This window comes from Glossina fuscipes, unplaced genomic scaffold (assembly GCF_014805625.2).
Source record: "Glossina fuscipes isolate IAEA_lab_2018 unplaced genomic scaffold, Yale_Gfus_2 2, whole genome shotgun sequence".
NCBI classification, from domain to species: Eukaryota; Metazoa; Arthropoda; class Insecta; order Diptera; family Glossinidae; genus Glossina; species Glossina fuscipes.
Window position 1 is genome coordinate 24,576,522 of NW_023998416.1, and position 20,423 is coordinate 24,596,944.

General features: G+C 31.6%; 1 protein-coding gene across 3 annotated transcripts in view; it reads right to left on the minus strand.

The window, feature by feature from the left end:
• Positions 1-18,938, minus strand: part of LOC119634050 (NF-kappa-B inhibitor cactus) — a 41,955-nt gene extending 23,017 nt beyond the window's left edge. Inside the window, exons 1-4 of one of the 3 annotated variants that reach the window (XM_038027965.1) lie at positions 18,602-18,938; positions 14,484-15,594; positions 10,910-11,087; positions 10,483-10,687 (exon numbers count right to left, since the gene is read on the minus strand). In XM_038027965.1, coding sequence (XP_037883893.1) covers positions 10,483-10,687; positions 10,910-11,087; positions 14,484-15,409 — 1,309 coding nt within the window. In that variant the 5' untranslated portion in view covers positions 15,410-15,594; positions 18,602-18,938. Of the gene's footprint in view, positions 1-10,482; positions 10,688-10,909; positions 11,088-14,483; positions 15,595-18,242 lie in introns of all 3 variants that reach the window. The other 2 variants (XM_038027964.1, XM_038027963.1) reach the window with 2 other exon arrangements.
• Positions 18,939-20,423: the final 1,485 nt, after the last annotated feature.

Consider the following 20,423-nt stretch of genomic DNA (forward strand, 5'->3'; position numbering starts at 1 on the left):
TGAGCATATATCTAGTATAGATGTGTCTGGCATTATTTTCTTTTTACTTTCTTCTTCTTTTTGTCTTGGTGTTTGTTTTATTTTATTTAAGCAGATGACTATGAACCAAAGCAACTCACATGACTAGATAATGTATTTAGAACATGTGAACGTTTATAAATATAAATCTGAACGAGAAAATATACAAAAATGCGAATGACAAACCCAAATTAACCATGATATTTGTAAGAACAGTATTTTTCGTTTAATCGAGTTTTGCATAAGCATTATTTACTCAATTAATCGAATTTATCGCATGCACTTAAGCTGAGAGAAAAAAGATTAATGTTTCTCGTATGCGATCTTGATATCCATAAAAATCCCTATGAAAATGTTTTTTTCTATCTATCAAACATTTATTAGTCGATAGTATCAGTAGGCGAATCCTTTGCCGTTCATTTTTAACAATTTCCTCCATATACGAGCTAAGAACAAAAGTTATATGTTCCTTAGAGTATGACTTGTGTTATATCAGTTTCTTGGCTTGGCCGCGCTCATGCTTATGGATACGATGCATATACGATGCAACGATGTTCATATTTAGGTTAAAATTGGAATTAAATTTATATGAATTGATTTCAGTTTTTTATTTGCGTTTTTACCAATATAAGAATTCTAGGTGCTGACTTTGTCCGAGGAGATAGGCAGAGCCAGATCAACTACTATTAGAATTATCATGAATTCTTATACTTATATAATTTAAAGATTACTTTCATTTACTCTAAAGGAGCGGTTTCAAATTTAAACGTTATTACCCCTATTGCACAAGAAATTCTCTCCTCCTTCTTATCTTTCCTTTGAGATATAGAAATCTTTGGGGAAACGCTCGTGAAGCGTTTTGCTACAATCGGGGATTCATTAGCCAGCAAAACAGAGTTTTTGCACAAGATATTTATATCCTTGAAACCAATTGTCAAAAAGAGCATATTCGCTTTCGGGACAATTATCAAGATCATTTAATATATATATAGTTTATCAAAATAACCCGAAAATTGCAACCTGTAGATTGAACGCAAGAAAGCAAGACGGACAAACAGACAGACAGACAAGCTTAGACTGATTCAGCAAGTGATTTTTGAATTCATCGGTAGAATAGACGAAAACAAGACGGACAGATAAGCTTAAATCGATTAAAAAATTAATTCTCAACTCATCGGCACCGTGAAAAAAAACAAAACGGACAGGCGAACAGACATCTTAGTAGATGTATCGCTTAGTATCGGGATAATAAAAACTAGGTCTATCTCAAGTTCTTCTGATTGTTGCATACATGCGCCATAGCTGAACACATCTTTGTAGTGCAAGTGGTGTAGGATATAAATATAATAATGGGCTACGCCTTAGCCCGATCTCTCATTTGCGTAAGCGATTGCATAAAAGTAAGTTTATAGCAATAAAATAGAAAATAAAAATCTTTGAAAATTATTAGGTAAATTTTATATAAATACTCGCAATATCTCTCCCGGTATTGTGCTGATAAATGGAAAGTACTGTCATCATTACGCCTTAGACAAAACATGATATGATTTGATTTGAATTGATTAGAATCATGAAACGATTTATTCATTTTTTGATTTACAATTTATTTATTTCACTTTAATGAACTTAACAGCGTGAACTCGTTCTATTATGAAAGCTAGTGTACCGACAATAATAATAATTTGGATGAAGCTTAGCTACTTAATGGCATACATCCGTAAATCATTTTAATTAAGATCATGGTTTGCTAATCTTTTTTTTTTTTTTTTTTTTTGCTTTTCTTTCGAAATTATTTAAGTTTTTCTAATTATTTTAAGTAAGTTATTGTTGTTGTTGTTGCTGTTGTTGTTAATGTTAAAAAAGAAAAACGATATATTGAATTTAAACGAATTGAATTTCAAATAAATTAGCAACTGGTTTAGGAATATAAAAACAACAACTCTGCACTTTGTACCACTGTTGTACCAGTGATGACTTGAAATTTAATAATATACAGTTTAAGCAAAGAAAATCTCAGTAGACGATTTCATTTCGAAGCGAGAAGCATCATTGGTTAATAAAAGTTCCAACAACTGCAGTAAGTATCACGTGAACGGTTTTATACGAGTGAAAAAGAAAAGTGCTTAAGGACAGTAAACGACGACTCTTAGATACTCAGCAGCGTAGAGAAATGCAAAAATTAGATCAAACTATAAGGATCCCATTATTTAATCTATGATATGCTGTTTTCATTTTCAACTCGATATTACTCGATAGATGGAGTCATTTTAGAAATTGATTAATGTTTGTATCTGCTCTTGATTTTGAAATTTTATATCAAATATTGAAAAAAATTTTCACTTATAATTGTTTCACGTTTCTATTTAGTGTAATGAATGTACGATATATGTGTTTATGTGCGAACCGAACTTTATCTATTAAATTATAGTATAAATAAATAAACGTAAACCGTTTAAACTTTCTAAACTTAATTTTGCTGAGTGGATCAATGATTTCCATCGCAATTTTTATGGCTTGAAGCAAACAAGCACTTGACTCTTGATTAAACGAACACGTTTAGTTTTGATTTAGAAACTTTCGCTAATACTCATCCTACACCCATTGTAATAAGAACCTATTAAGTTGGCGCGGATGTATGTTGCAAGAAAGGCTGACCATGGTCAGAATCATTTTTCATCATTTTATATATATTTAAGCATGTCAGTCCATCTGTCCATGTATTTTTTATATACCATTCGCAGGCAATTTTCGACATATTTCGATGATACTATGTCACAAAATGCGCGAATAATCGAATAGCTTCCTCTTTTCGCTTACTCCGTCTCTTTCATGCAATCATTAGTTCTACTCTACTTAATGTAGAAAGTGAAAAGATATTAAAGTATGCTCTGAAAACACATTGAGCAAGTCTTATGTGATCTAACTCAAAGGGACCCAAATAGTTTAGTTATCCGCATTTCTCATAAAGTCGATGTCTTTAATCATTTCCTTCGCACCGTCGTCGTGTTGCACGAATGAAGTGACATACTTGAAAAAATATAGAAAAAGCATTCGAATGATCAAAATTAATTTCATTCATACAGATCTCTCTTATATACACTAATATTTAATATGAAACTCTTATTATAGGGCTCCATACTTTTTAGACGATGTAGTATTCTCACATAACAAATAGAACGGCGCGATTAATACTAACGATATGTACAAATAAAACTATGAAATAAACAAGTAAAAGCAATATAGTCGGACGAGGCTGACTCGCAGCTACCTTATATCATTTCGCCCTGCATTCGTTTGTAGGATAAAATGCTAAAAAGTGCACCTTGTTGGCAGGAAGTCCAAAGCGTAAGCTTGCCTAAATTTTGTAAAATTAATAGTCTAACCAAAGATCTTACTATTATTCAGTTGCTTCCGCCATGAAGTACTAAATATTACATTGCACTGCCATATAAAAGTTTACTTTCTCTATAGGTCCTTATAAGGCGGGATATCGAAAATAAGCGCACGTAGTCCAACTACGGTATATTAGATTATGGATCTATTTTCTTTAAAGATTTTTCATATAAAGGGATCAACTTTTCCTCAGCGGGATATGAAAAGTGAACCTACTTTAATCAAATTCGAAACAGTTCATTTTTGTGTCAAGCTACTATTATTAACTAATTTTGAAAAAGGCCTTTCCTACAAACCATGAGACAAGAGCGGTTCTAAACCATCGGCTCTTTTAATTCAATTTTTTCGTATCTATATAGGAAGTCGACATACTATTGTTCACTGATTTTTGTCGAGAAATTTTACAAATTGCAAATATTTTTTCCTTCTTTTTTGAAGAGGTCATCATACCGAGAGAGATCGTAAAATCAATTCGTTCCTGTGGGAAAGCACGTCAGTCAGTGCAATCAATTTAATTAAATTATTTCAAGAATTTACTGCTCGTGGGATGAAGATAAAATTAACATGGATGGATATCAAACGGACAGACAGACAGACAGACACATTTAAATCGATTCGCAGGTGGTTCCGAATTGTATGATAAAAAACGTAATATTAAATATTTCTGGATTTATATATACTCGTATAAAGTGAATATAACCGGCAATATATGGAGTGTAGGGTATATTAACAGGGCGTTTTTTGCTTTGCTTACAAAGCTTTGAAAAATGTTTTATACACCCTTTGTACTTTTAAGTTACTACTTATACTATAGATAACCTATCTATGTGCATACAGTGCAGCACACTAACATGCTGAAGCATATGCCTGTGTACGCAAGAGTGTTACGTATAGAGTATATGGTGGCCTGCATTCGCTTATAAGAGAATGTATGCGCTTAATATACATAAGTAATAGCACAGCCAGAGCGCAGTACACAATATATTTTTGGGAAAAACCCAACAATTTTTTTCTTTTTTTCTTCTTTTATATTTAGCTGAAAAATCAAACATTATTGTACATTCAGATGTCTGCATGCAAGCATTTGTGTACTAAAAAAAGACAGACATACAAAAAATAAAAAGAAGAAATATATATATATATATATATACATATACATATATAAATAAATATTTTTATATATAAAAACAAAATTTTTGAACATTTTTATAGCAGTTTTCAAGTCTGTATATATGTATATATATATATATATATAGGTGTACATACATACATGGATGGATTTATGCGCTGTTTGGTATAGCATTGGGATGCGTGCGGGGCACGCGAGGATTGCGTGGTTGAGAACATTTATAATAAAATGTCGAACAAGACAGTACAGAGACGATGTGAAAGTAAATTTTATTTAAATGAAACCAGAAATGTTTATCTATATATATATGTATATAATATTAGAGGGAAATTTTATTGTGCCAAGAAAATGTAAAAATGAATGTAATAATAAATTGTTGCAGGGGTGAAAAAACAATTCGAAGGTCATAGTGTACTATGTAGGTATGAAAACTTATTATGGCTATTGAAGAAAATTGTTAATTAGTTACTTAGTGTAAATCTCAATTAACAGGTTACGAAATCTTAATTAAAAAGGGCTCAAGTGAAAGTTACGAAGAAAAGATAAAAAGAGTTCGCATAAGCAAACACAGGTTTAAAGTCATTAAATTACAAAACATTTTGTATTAACAATGATGCAGAAAGAGAGAAAGAGATGTTCAAAATGTATTTAAATTTTCCAAAAAAATAAAAAATAATACTTGAACAACGGTTCGTTGATTATCTATGTAAGTCACTGAAGAAAGAGATCATTTCAACACAAAACTTAATTTATGGAAATATTATGCACTTCATGTAAAAACCACTTTTACTTTTCATTTAAACGGATAAAAATGAAGCAAAAAAAAAAAAATAAATAAAATGATTTTTATATACAAAGTTAACTGAAAATGCAAATTTCCTTTACTTTTTTCTTGCTTTTTTTGCCTTATTATATTTCTCGTTTGGTTATCCGGTCAGTCTTTCATTTTTTTTTTTTTTTAATGATAAAAAATTCTAAATTTGCCCTCCTTTTTGTTTCTACGCGAATAGGACCGTGATATGTGTTGATGAACCCGATTTATAACTGTTTCTCATATTACCAAAGGGAATTTCACATTTTGTTATAACATCAATAATTGCTATGACTATAAATATGAATAAGAATTTAATTTTGTTTTTTATTTTCTTTATTTTCGTTTTAAACTCCTTACGCATTAACATTAATTAGTCAAAGGTTTTTGTTCGGTTTTACTAGGAAAAGTTGGGAATTAATGCATGATTCTTCGTAACTCTTGTCATTGAAAAATATATATTTTTAGCAATTACTTTATATTAAACAGAATGGTTTATCAATTTTTATAAAAATTACCAAGAAAATTTTATGTTATAGTCACGCAAAATTTGACCTTGAATACCTATCTACACTTCATTGTCTAATATACTTGAACTCTTTTTCTTTTGTAGTAAAACACCAAAAACGAGACTTTGTAGTTCTAGAAGGTATTATTTATTAGAGGATCAAGTATATTAGAGACGATTTAAAAGCTAAACCTATTTCATCTAAGTTTTTCGCCATTAGCTTTCTATGCCGAAATCCTTTACTTTCATAGATTTTTTTTAAGCATATAATGACGTTTTTCAAAAGTTGTCTGACAAATGCTTATAAAAGTTTCAGTTTTTTGGTAGATTGTTTTTACTTTCTTATCTATGATACTTTTTAAACCCATTAAATCAATTGTGGTACAAAGACATTTTAAGTTTGTGCGAATGTGTGCAGTAACCAGAAGAATTTGAGATAGGCTCACTTCAGAATCACTAAGCTTATCTGCCCGTCTGTCCATTTTGCTAGTTTGTGTTCAATCTTTAGGATATTTTGATCAAATTTGATGCTTATCTGTCCGTCTGTCCATTTTGCTTCTTTGTATTAAACTGTTAGGATATTTTGATGAAATTTCACTGCACTGATATGTTTTGACTCAAGGGCGACCTTGGTTCAGATCGCACCACATTTTCAATCACTCGCCATGTAGAGCTTTATTTTGGATAACTGTATTAAATGAAGCGGTTCAGGGTATGCAATGGTGCACCGTATCCCACTATAGTGTTCTTAATTACTCTTTTGTTGTGATCTATGGAAGTGAAGTAAAAATGCGTACATTCAGCTTTAGATTTTTACTTCAATATCATTTAAGATTTCAAGGAAGGACCAGCGAAAGCATAACTCGTAGTTAGGTTGATTAAGTATCGATGATTAGGCAATCAAGAACACACACATATGATGGTTTCAGTTTAATATATACGTCAGGTAGACATTATAGCGTCACAATCTTTTTAACTAATACATGCCTGTTATATATTCTTTTATTTCTATACCTGTCGATATCGAGTACACATGATCGTAATTTGAATATTTTATTCCGCAATAGTTTTACAAAAGACAGATTTTTTTTACGATAGTAAGGAAAGTGCAAAATTTATCGCCGGCTCTAAACTCAATACTCGACAGCTAACGAATTTACTCGATCGAAGCCTCTATTTGTTTTAGGTAAGTTATTTCTGAACCATATGCATTGGCTCATTTAAATAAATTCGAAACTATTGGAACAAAATTCGAAAATAGTTAATATTGCATTTATCAGTTAGCCTGCCCTGACCTCTTTAAAAAACGTGTCGCGTGTAAGTATGTAAATATGTAATTGTAATAAAAACCATCATCATTTCTCCATGACGAGTATATTCGTCAATAATAGCTGACTGTTTAATAGGAAGGCTAAAGATTTTTTCGACTACGCAATCTATGCAGATGAACTATAATATAAAATATTATATTTAAAATTTCAAATTTATATTCGAAAAAGACCTCATTCTTTATACAATCTATGTCAGCTTTAAAATTATAAGGCAATAAAATCATACATACGGTTGTTATTGACGTCAAATAAATTCTGTTTATATAGAAATCATATACGAATACATACAAATAAAGAACAACTACGAAATTTTCAATTCAATTCATTTAAAATTGTATAAATTTTTAGATTTTTAGATTTTATTAAACGATGTATACGGGAGCGATGTGGAGCGCACAGGCAAATCAAATCAAAAGTGCGCTCATTTTTTTTTGTTTGGTTTTTTTTTTTGCTTAAATATGCGGTACGAAGCTTTCCAAAAGACAAACAAGTAAAAGGCGCTCAACAAAGCACGAAATGGTTGTAAGTAAAGAGAGGCTCTTTCAACAAAGGCTATTTTTGAATAAGCTTTGTAGCAAATGATGCATGGGACGGTTAAAAAATGGTCTATACCTGTTGGTAGCATCAATTTCAGGGCAATAAAAAAGACAGTCAATAGCTTTGGATAACGCAATTCATTCATTCTAACGATAAAACTATCGACTCTTTCGCAAAATTACAGGCCAGCTACATAGTTAGCCCGGAGATTGCCTTGCACTGTCACTCATTATGATTGGATTTGGGTATTCGACTATTTCTCTTGGCTTTTCGGAACTCCACCTGATGCGATAGTTTTGCTTATTTCCATAGTGAGACAATTGAAAATGCACTTTATAACTCAGAATAGTTGTCTTTAAGAATTCATAAACTTGGCTATGCCTTGTATGAGTATATATTGACGCGTATCTGAAGAACCTTCCAGTTTTTGCTTGCTAAAGGTCGTTGTAATCCAATTAAGCTCTCTCTCTCTCTCTCTCTCTCTCTCTCTCATTCTTTCTTGCTGTAAAATCTTATATTTACAAGGATAAAAAAATGGCATCTTTACTTTTTAAAAGCTTCTATTACTAACTAATTTCTACTACTAGTCAACTGTTATACTAAAGTTGATAGTAAATGGCTGGAATGGTCTTTCTAAGGTCTTGTGAAGGTTAGCGAAAAACGACCAACAATTCGAACGGAAAGAATTGTTTCGACTATAAGGCGACTTAGCTTATGACAAATAGAGAGAAAGAGCGAGAGAGAGAGAGAAACTAAGAAGAACTCCCTTCGCTTTCTGTTGATCCTAAGCAAACCTTTCATTAATCCTTTAAAGAGCTTATTGATTTAAAATTTCTGATTATTTTCTAATTGGATTCAGATTAAGCAAATATAAATCGATGAGAAATTTTGAGCTTAATACTTTTTAGACAGTCTTTTGTATTCAACTTTTTTTTTTTTTTTTTTTTGATGGCATTTGGCAATTACCCGACTTGCGCAATATAAGTATGTGTTTATTTCGATGGTAATGAGTCTCGAAACTGTGAAGAATTCACGGCAGACGACTAAGCAGAAAACTTAAAATTTTGAAAAAATTTTCATTTGCTCATTAAAGCTATTTTTAACTAACGCAATTGTGGGTGTGTGTATGTATGCATATTTTTTTTTCAAGTATTTTTACCGTTTCGTATGGCTCACAGAATGTCTATGCCTATGGCTAGCCAAAAAAATGAAATAATTTGGTAAAAATTGTAATCGCCAAAAACAGCCGACGGTATTTCATAAAACAAAAAAAAGGCAAAGAAAAATTATATATATTTAGTATAAATAAATCTTTGGAAAAGGAAGGAGTATAGTAAATATTGTAGTGTTTTTCATTATTAAGTCCTACACCACTTGTAGCGCAGATCATAATAAGTTTGTGTCGACCCAATATTTATTCTCTATATTTATATATAGTGTCAAGATCTTTTTCTGTATCAATCTGAAGTAGTTTGTCTTGTCTACTTGCATACAATAAACAGGTCGCAACTTGTAAGACATTTCACTGAAATTCAATAAAGCGACTTTGCTTGGCTCAAGGAGGATTGTTTTTAAAAACGGTTTGGATCGGACTACTTCCCACATAGCACCATATCTTAAAAACTTGTTATACAATAGTTACTACTAGTTTGGAATCATTTTCATTATTATTTTCTTAATCAATTTAAGTTTGTGTGTCTGTCCGTTCTTCCTGTATTCACATGCTCCATCTACAGGTCGCAATTATTGAGATATTTTAATGGAATATAGTAGGTATTTTAAGGACGGCCGGTATTGGAAATGGTTCAGATTGTACCACTTCTTCGAGCACTTCCACAGACTGCCTCAATTTGAAAAATTTTTATGAAATAGTTCTTATACCGACCGATTCAGGATAATTTTCTCAATCGATCTAAGTTTCTGTCTGTCCGTCCGTCTTGCATTCTCATGTTCAATCTACAGCGGCGTGTTTTCGCTAAAGGGCGACCGCTATTGTAAATGGTTCCGATTGGGCCACTTCTTCGACCGCTTTCCATAACAAGCTTCATTTTGCAAAGTCATTATACACATTCGTTATACAATAATTATTAGACCGATCGATTCAGAAAATGATTCTGTTCTTCTTTCTGCTTTGTATTCGCGTGTCCAATCCACAATTCGCTATTTTTGAGAAATTTTAATGAAATTTGGAACAACGACGTGGAACGGCTTAAGGACGGACGCTATATCGTTCGAACTGAATCACTGTTTCAATCACTTCGATCGCAGCATGAAGCCTTATTTGGAAAACATGTTACATAGATAATCGTATTAAGCAAAATGGTCTTGCGGAGTATGTAATATTGCGCCGTGGCCGGCTCTAATGACTTTAATTGTTTGTTAAGTAATTTCTAATTCATAAATTGAAATCAATTGTCTAAATATTTATACATAGGCAGAAAAGTATGAGATTATTGAGTTTGAAAGCAGCGATAATTCCAATGGCCAATGGACATGTGCATGATTAAAAAATGAAGAAAATGTGCATACGTGCATACATTGACCTCCTAAAAAAGCTCAATTACTAATAAATATTAAATATTTTAAATTAAAGTAGAAGATCTTAAATTGCTTGAAATGAAACGAATGCACTTATGTCGCTTTGAAATTAAAAAAGCAGCTTAAATATGGAAAGAAGTTTTCCTTTTTTTTTTGCTTTCTCTTTTTTTTTTTTTTTTTTTTTTTTTTTTCTTGAATAACAAATAAATTTACTTACCGTCATAATTGCGTATTTCTAAATCGGAGGGTAGACGAGCACAACTTAAATAGGTTTTGTCATTAGCGCGATTTCCATACTGGTTACGAGCTTCATTGATTTCGGACGGACTTATCGGTATAATTAAGGCACGCACACATTGCTCTTCGCCAGATATGCAGGCTAAGTGTAAAGCTGTATTACCATTTCGATTACGTATGGTGGGCTATAAATAACAAGAACAAATTGCAATCACCGATCACTCCATATACTTTGTTTAAATATATATGTGTAAGCATTTTCTTGGCATATTCTTTCTTTTCGTTTTTTTTCTTTTTTTTTTTGTTTTCTATATACCTATATATGTATATATATATATACACGATCAATTAAGACAAGTACGTGTCGAGACAAAGTGTTCGATAGTTATTTAAAAGCAATACTTTACCTCAGCTCCGGCTATTAAAAGCATTCTTAGAATTTTCGGTTGCGCTGTTAAGGCAGCCAAGTGTAATGGTGTCTGGCAATCATCGTTTTGTATATTTAGTAGGCAGGGATGCGGAGCCATGCATATTAGGGCAGCTACCACATCCACAGAACCCGAAATGCAAGCCAAATGCAAAGGTCTTAAAGTAAAGGAAAAGAAAACATTTTATGAAAAATTCGTTCAAATACATATATGCATATGCATATAAAAATCCTCTTATTCATCTACAAATTTATTCTTTTTTCTTTTTCGTAAAATTCTTATAGACAAAGACAATGGGAAACCAGTTTCTTTCTAATAACAAAACTCAAAACAACTTAAGCAGTTAGAGGTTTTAAGTTTCATTCGTATCATTCATCAATAAAATTCTTTTTAAACGAAATGCAAACGTTTTTGTTAAACTCATTGTCCTTAGGTAGTAAGAAAGTAATTTATAGCAGCTGTATAGTACGTAAGTAAGTAAGTAAGTAAGTAAGTAAGTAAGTAAGAATAACAAACATTTTTCTATATTTGTTACTTTTCTAAAAACCTGTAATTTTGGGTTTTTACTAAAGCATCGGAATAAGTAAGGAAAACAGGTTCTTTTCGTGTTACCTAAAATCCTTACGAAACCTTAAATGCATTAAGAAAGAATAACGCAGTGAAACCAACAAACATGAACGTATATGGCTTATTAACTCAAAAACGAAAAGATTGGCAGATGTTTGCACTGCAAACGGTTTAAAGGTAAGTACGTGAGAAGTGCTGCAAAGTAACATTCACATGAACATAAATAAAAGAAAGAGATTTAAGTAATTCTTGCTGCAGACATTTACAAACAAATGAGTGTAAACGCTGACTAACGCTGACATGGCAGTCGTTCCCTACCTTTTGGTCACCGGCCTGTGACCTATGAATAATACTTTTTATATACAAACGTTATACTGGCATTGACAGTTCGCCTCAGCTCAACAGCTTTTTTTCGTTGTATGGCTAAATGGCTTAAGTCGATAGTCTTGTTCATTCTACTTTTTTTTATGTTTCAGAATTTATATCTTTGGTCTAAATGAATTATAATAATAATTATAAACATAATCAAAAAAAATTTTATATTTAAATATTTACGCATACATAGACGTAAGCCGGCGAGTAGAAAAAGTACCTCTACTAACAATTTAATACGCGTGGGCTTAAAGCAATCTCAAGCGCAGTAGAATTTCCAATGTGCCTTAGGCCTTTAGTCTTAGAATTTATGATAATAGTAATAATATTTACGCGTACACGTTTGAAAATGTAAATGTTTATGTAAATTTAAACTTCAATTAAATTTTTTTCTTTTTTTGCTAAAAATACTTTTATGCCATTTTTAAAAGTAAACGTTAAACCATTGTTGTTGTAATCAAAACAAAACTAAACGCATTTAAGTAGTCGAAGTTCTAAGTTCTAACATTTTCTTGAACATTTGTAGCCAGGGATGGATCTCAACATAAATGAATTGCAACTTGAGCAGAGATTTTAGTAAATGAAAATAAATAACGCTTTTCCATAGGGTTAGAAAGAAAGAAGTTTTCTACGATTAATATGAATGTAAATTTTTGGGCTCGACTTTACTCACACTTGTCTGAAGGTAAGAATTGAAAAGTTTCCTCTTCAACTAAATCTTAGGTACTTATGAATGGAAAAGTTCAAAGGTAGCGATTAGTTTGCACGGCATGTGCACGGTTTTTGATTTGCAAATTTATTTAAATTTTAATATATATAAGAAAAAAATTATATTTGGTTTTGGGCGAACCATTTCGTAAAAATAAAGCTAATATCGAGTAAAATCCATCGAATTTCTAATGATATGCGTATTGGTCAGAAATAACTTTGTTATGTCATTAGATATTGATTCTCACCAGCTGTCAATATTGAGAAAACTCGACAGCTGTCTGTTTATTGACTCTCTATGACGTTGCAGCTGCCGATAATATATACACATTTTTCTTACTATCAAATGAAAAATCCTTCGATTGTAAAATTAGAGTCGAACCATTTATTCAAATTATCGTCAAGTTTACTCGATATCGAAAACTATACACCGATTAGGCCTCTCACCTTTAAGAAAGTTGGAAACAGCTAACTATTTGTCTTGTAGCAAAACTTGGCTCGTCATGAAGAACTGAATAATAAATGAAAAGTTTTCCTCTATTACGTACATTCATCTCAAAGGAAATCTTAGGTAAACTGAAAGTTTTGAATGGTTAGCATATACGTTAATCGTTTGGCCTAATTTTTGTTTTGACGTTTAAACTGGATTTTTGCTACATATATAAATAGGTATTCATCGTATAACATGGTACTTGCGAAACAGTAATTCGACATAACCTTGTATATTGCCTTGTATTCCCCTCTTTAAGAAGATTTTAAAAAAATGTATATATGTCTTGATTCAAATCTTGGATCGCCATAAGGCTTATAAAATTCCCTTTAGAATTGAATCTCTTTCAGTTTGAATCTTTCTCCTGATTTGCACTCTCGACCAAGTATTGAAGAGTTTCCTTCATGAATTGGCGGTATACCTAATTGGGTTCGTTTTCATCTTATATGTTTCGTTGGATTTGCATTCTCTACCTTCACGCGATCAACAACAATATTTCGAGATTTTTCGGTAAGACATACATAGATGAACCAATTGACCTATCTAGGATGTGTTCACTTTATTTGATCTTTGGCGATCGCTTTAAAAAGTCTACTATACCACCATCTTTCGATGATTTATATATATATATATAAGAATTAGGGAAGCATTAAAACGGATAGGTAGAAGTGTTATAAGCGAGTTAGGGTGAAGAGTGAACTTTTGGTAGGTAACTCGACCATTTTTATATCTTTATTGCCAATCCAAGGCAAACGAACTTGCAATTGCATAAAGCGGTGAGCACTACGTCTGTACGTTTTAAAGCGGAAGAATAATTTATGTCAGAGATGAAATATTGCATTTCATTGCGATTTTTCGCGGCAATTTTAGGAGACGAAAAAGTTGAATTGGGCTTTTCAAAAAGCCTGTTTGTGAATTAAGTTTTCGATTTTCAAGATTGCAAACTAATGGATGGATGGACACATGATGGTATACATTGGAAAAGATTTCATTCGCTAATGTTAAATGCAAAACATAAATTTATTCTCTTAGTTTTGAATGCTTTGGTTTTTCCAGACTTGATACAGAATTCCTAATAGCTGACCATGTCGAATCAGAGTTCTAATCTCTTATTGCGCCGTTATTAGTTTAAAGTAATTACTCTTTTAGTCTTTTATGTGTCGCTGAGATAGTAATTTCTCTTTTAAGCTTCTTATATATCCTTAGTGTAATAATTTTATTTTATTTTTATTTTTTTTTGCTGATCACTATATTATTATATCTAAACAATTAACGACACATTGAAATAGTAGTGATTTTCGTACCACTCTAACATTTTATAACCGCAAATTACATATGCATTCATTATAAATCATAACCTTAGTCTTTAAAATCTATTTAAAAGAAATGTGCGAAAAAGTAAAGAACGATACTCACGTATCTCCATCATCGTTTTGCTGATAGAATTGTTCCCAGGCCGATGACGGTGTCATCGTTATTGTTGGTACGGTTGGTGTAATAATAGAGTTTCCTGTTGTAACGTTTTGTTGTTGTTGTGGTTGCTGTTGTTGTTGTTGTTGTTGTGTTGTTGTTGTACGTTGCCTTTGCAGTGCATTTAAATTATTTATCCCCAGGCGCGAGGCATTATCTGTCGTTTGGGTGCCATCGGTTTGCAAGCTTAAATTGCAAAACCATTCTGCCATACCAGCATCCACGTTATGTTTGATGAGCATTTGAGAATCGTTACTTGCACTCTCCGTTGTTGTTGTTGATGCGTTCGATGTTGTAACGCTTTTGGGCTCAATTTCAACACTATCCTCAACTTCGGCTATGCAACCCGAATCGAAAATTGAATTTTCCTCTACTTCTTCTTGTTCTTGTTCTTTTTGTTGCTTTTGTGCTTTGCGTGAAAGGGCAGTCGTTGTGATATTATATTGTTCAATAGCACCAGCACTATTCCTCTTTATTGTTGTTGAATGATCGTTGAGAATATTAGCAGAAGAACTAATGTCGATCTGCTGTGGACCCGAAATGAAACCTGAATCTGTTGCTGATTCCGTAAAATGTTTGCAATCACTTTCTTCCTCCTGTTCCTCCTCCTCGCTTTTAACAAATTTTCGTTCTTGTTGCCCTCCCGCTTGCTGACCTACGTACGATGATTGCGCACCAACTGAGCTAAGCGTCTGTTGCTTATTATTAATTTTAATTTGTTGCTGTTGCTGTTGTGGAGTAATAGTTAAGTCTACATCTACTTTAGTTTCAATATTACTACATCTACAATCATCTACTTCTTCTCTTTTGTTCTTATTATCACTTGACAATGACGACGATGATGTTGGTGTTGCTTTTGTTGGACTCCACATTTTGTTGCTGTTACGCTTATATTGTTATTGTGTTTGTTCTTTTTTTTTTGTTTTTATTTATTTTTTTTTTATTTTCTTTATTATTACTTTTTAATTGATATGAAGATGGACAGTTTTTGATATGAAATCTTTCCTTTTTTTTTTTTAAGTTTATTCTTCGTTTTATTCTTTTAATGAATAAATTGCTGCGAATTTAACAAAAAATATATATATATGTATTGTTTTGAATTGAAAAAAGAAGCAAAAAGCCAGAGGGAGTGACAGAGAGAATAAAAGAGAGGGAGGGAGCGGTTGAGACAAAAACAAGAATTATTTCTGATTTCATATATTAAACCGATCGTTTTATTTATTATCAATCAATTTCGTTCATGATATTCAATGGTAATTGGCTGATTCCACAGAACCGTTATATAAAAAAAATTTTAAAAAAATGCAAAAATGTTTATCAATATGAGTAAAGTGGAAATTTTTAATCTTGTAAAGTAGTTACATACAGTGTACTGCAGAAGAAAATCTCCTTTTAATGCCCGTTCAAGAACAAAGATATCGAAATACTTATTAATGAAGAAGAAGAGGTGATCATGTTTCTGATACATTTTTTCGATGCGTATAATTATTGCAGGACTTAACTAAAACTTCTGTACAGTTACATTTCGGTTCGCCAAAAGGAAAGTGTAAAGGTTTTCGATGTAATGTATCTCTCATCTGTAAGCTGACTGACTGACTATTCGTCTAATTTACTGAGCCGATATATTTAAATAATGAACTAAAATTTGATGTCAAACTCTTTTAACGAATTGAGTATGAATGTGGAATATATACGTCATCATCCGTCCTTGTTGGATTTCCTTATAAAATTTTGTCGTTATGAATGTGTATTTGCCATAATAATATATTTTAGAAAATCTTGTTGTCACTTTATGAAGTCGTTTCACTACAAACTAATTTTTCTGCGTTTGATGCGCGTGCGAGTATACCGCTAAAAAGGGCGACACAGTCACAACTGGTTCGTACTACTTTAATACGTACAACATAGGAAAAACAAAAAAAAGTTGTGTTTGCTTCAAGACCGACCTCGGCAAAGCTGTCATTGCAGTACTAAGAAGATTTGTAAGTCCGTCGGTAATTTGATAAGAAACATTTTTCTTACGCTAATGAGAATTACGATTTATGTCCGTCAAACTTAGCCTATTTGCGGTAAGTTTTAGATTCCATAGTCTAGACCTAAAAATCTAAAGGGCTCTAAAAGAGAAGTCGACATTCACTTTCGTATAGAATTATTCAACTATTCTTCCTAATACGGTAAGTTTCACGGTGAAAAGCAGTTTAAGGCCCTGCAAAGCTACATCATATTGCCTGGAAGCAAATACAAGCGCAGTTAAATCGAATTTTAAGAAGCGTGCCCTGTGTTACAAGGGAAAAAGGTACTTTGTACCTTTCAGCACGGCTGTCTAGTTTTATGCTGTTTTAAAACAAAGGTATTCAAAAAAACTACATCGACTTAATTGCCATACGCTGGCGTTGCGATCGCTCGCTGGTTATGATATAAAAGAAAACAGTGTGTTTTCTGGTCATCATTTTTGTGACTTTATAGTTTTGTAAGGATGAATTTTAAAATTTACATAGTGCCCAGTTTTCATGACCACACACGTCATGACACACAGTGGCTGCCGTTTTCGTTAGAAATTCGACGTTGATATGTTCATGGATTGAAACTAGAAGTACTCTTACTTGCGTGGGGGCTCTAAAAACTCGAATGTCGATTTTCGTCACAACTAAAGTTAAACGCTTGTGTTAAACTATGCAATATTTGTTCAATACAATTAAGTTTGAAAACGTATCAATGTGATGATTTAACTGGTCAAAGTTGAATTGTCATCTAAAAAATCTTCCGAAAATCTAAACTTGTCTGAATATCTCTCATAATATGTCTTAATGCGTCAAAAAAGATTTGTTAAAGATTTGCCCGTACTGATCTAACGACAAGATACTTTGTGAACCTTGCACGAAGTCACAGTTTTACTTCTGCATTGTAAGCATAAATCCATGCATTTTACCAGCCGCTTGCCACTAAGCTCTTAATTGCTTTCCCAACTGTAATATAGAAAATTAAAATTTGAAACGCCACATGAAAAACTTTATAATTGAGTAATTTTCCTATGTAAACCCAGGATTATATTTTTTCAATCAAATTTTCGCGTTTCATTATTATTATTAACTAAAAAACCCCGAATGTCGCGAATTTCTTCAATAATTACTTTCTGGAAATTTTTGATTGAAAGAACAATGTGAAAGGTCACAAATGATTTCTATTATGAAATTTACCTAGATTTGTTAGTGGAAACCTCTTAGTTTTCCTAATTATTTTGAAAAATTTCTCACAATTTAGTTTCATTGAGTTAAGATAATAGCTAATCTCTTCGATCTCATTTACTGACAGGTAAAAATACATAATAACACTTACAGATGAGAAAAAAAAACGTTACGTTATTTTTAAGAATAATTTACAAGTGACAATTTAATTACGAAAAAAAGTTAAACACAACTTATTATTAGTTAAACTTCTTTTTGGCATAAATTAGTTTTATATAAAAATAAAAGATTTCTTTATTACACGAATAACATGCCGGGCTACATTTCAAGGTTATTACGTAGACAACAATAAGAACCCCCTCCCCACGGGTAAGAGATTCCAAACATGGCTTAAAAATGCTTTTTTCCTATTTTTTTTTTTTGTCTGTAAAAATTTTCCACTATTTTTATATTTATTGCATTGTTATTGTGTTTCTTTTCTTTCTCTCCCTTCGTATCTCTTTTATACTCTCTCACTAACATTTATTTCTTAATTAAACGTTTATATGCATGCGTTTTCAAGTTTGATTTCAGTTTTTTTTTTTTTTGTTTTTGTTATTTATATAAAAAAATTTTGTTTTTTTACATTTATTTTCGTGAATTATTTTTACAAATTTCTCCCTTATAGAGGAATAATTTTATAAGTAGAAATCACTTTTTTTTATATCTTTGTACTATACAAATTGTTTATATGCAAAACTCTGTACTGTTGCGTATCGGTTAGTGCGATATATTATTAGATACTTTTGTATATAAACGATTTATATTGAATTTATTAGCAGAGCTAAAATTTAATTAACACATGAGCTTTTATGGGTTTTTGATTCTTTCTTTTATTACTTTTTATTACCGTGCGCTAAACACGTCTTAAATCGTTAAAGGTTTTTAAGTTTTTAAATTTTTATCAAAACGATTTGCTAGTGAAAAGCGGAGCGAGAACTAAGAGTTGTGAAGGAGAGAGAGAGAGAGAGAGCGCTCGCAAATTCTTCCCGTATATATTATAGAAATTTGTACTCTTTGCGTATTTTCCTCTTATTCATTTATTCACTATTTACAGCGACCATATTTTACGTTACTTTTGCAAATAAATTAATAATTATTAATAAATGAATTTACAGAAACTTATTTTGTACTCCTGTATTTGAAATATTCCGATCAAAAATATGAATTTGTTTTATTTAAAATTAATAATTAATTTAAAAGACAACTGCGAACGCTTGTCACTTTTATTTATTATTTGCTCGCGAAAAAAAGCAAATGAAATCTTATACCGCTGAGAGTAAAATCTACTTTACTGTCTATTTCTTATGCAATGCTTGGAGAGGTTTTTGGGCTTTGCCAGAGAATAAAATTTCGTTTCTCAATATAAAATTTGCTTTGCCGTGCATTTTTTATGAATGCTTTAGGCTCTTTAACTTTGCTGAGAATAAAGTTTTTAATATACACTCTTTCGTTATAACTAAAATAAATACACAGAGTTGCATTAAAAAGGTACTATATGAAAAGCTAATTACAATATAAACATTAATCCGTTAACATTAATAGAACGAGAAAAGTTTAAAGAATTTTTCAAGTTTAATTAATAAATAAAGCGTATTCGCCCTTGAGTGATAAACATGTAAAGTATATTTAAAACTTGCGTAGCAAGTGATTAATAAAAAATTTTATTGCAAAACATTATTAGGTAGTGTTTAAGTTAACGTTTTGGGGCAACATACTTTTAAGGTTTATTCGCAGACATTTTCGAACTTATTTATGTTACGAGATATATGAAAACATTTGCACCTTGTTCAGCTTGGGTTTGAGAAATATTAGCGAGTGCCAACGTTGGACTTTCTTAAAAGTTTAATGTAAATTTAATGTTACTAGAAATGAAGTAATTGTGGCAGGAAATATGCTCCGAATTTCAGAAAGAATCTATGAAATTTCTCATTAATCTTGAAAAAGTTAATCGCTACCTGAAAGAATGTTAATTCATTTGACGATATTTTTTTTACCTTAGTTAAAGCCTCTTTTTTTTTAAACGTTTAGTTGCAGAGGCTTAAGTCAGGGAATGATTCTTCTCTTGATATGATGTTGGCAATGTTGTCATTAGGAGAAAACTCGGAAAGGATATTTATAAGGATTTTGCTTTCAGGCCCGGCGCACTCTTACTTATTTGTGATAAAATGTACAGCTCCGATTAAGTTTGAATTCTTTCTTAAGTTTCTAGAGGTTGAAGGGAGAGCTTTCTGTCATTATGAACTAAATGTTTAGTACGTTTTCATTAGTGTGGAGGATAGAGCGCTGCCCTTTCTTACTATTCTACATATAGTTTGATTTGCTTGTACCTGTTTCCAGGAACTTTAAGAAAAATGATTGGTAATTAGAATAAAGAATTGCCACTAAGCCTTAAGTCATACGAACTTTGTAAGCTTCTCTATAAATTGAACACACACTAGGCCAAACTCGATTAGACAGTTTATAGTTCACTTTGAATCTTTCAGGACACTTTTTATTGAAGAATCTTTTTAAAAGAAGTTAAGTGCCTAATTAAACTATTCTCAAATTCATTGTGTTCACTTCCGCCCTGTAGCATCAGTTTAAGTGTTTTATCAATTCCTTGTCGAACCTTTAGCCGAAATAATCAACACATTCACTTCCATGGATAAGAGGCACAATA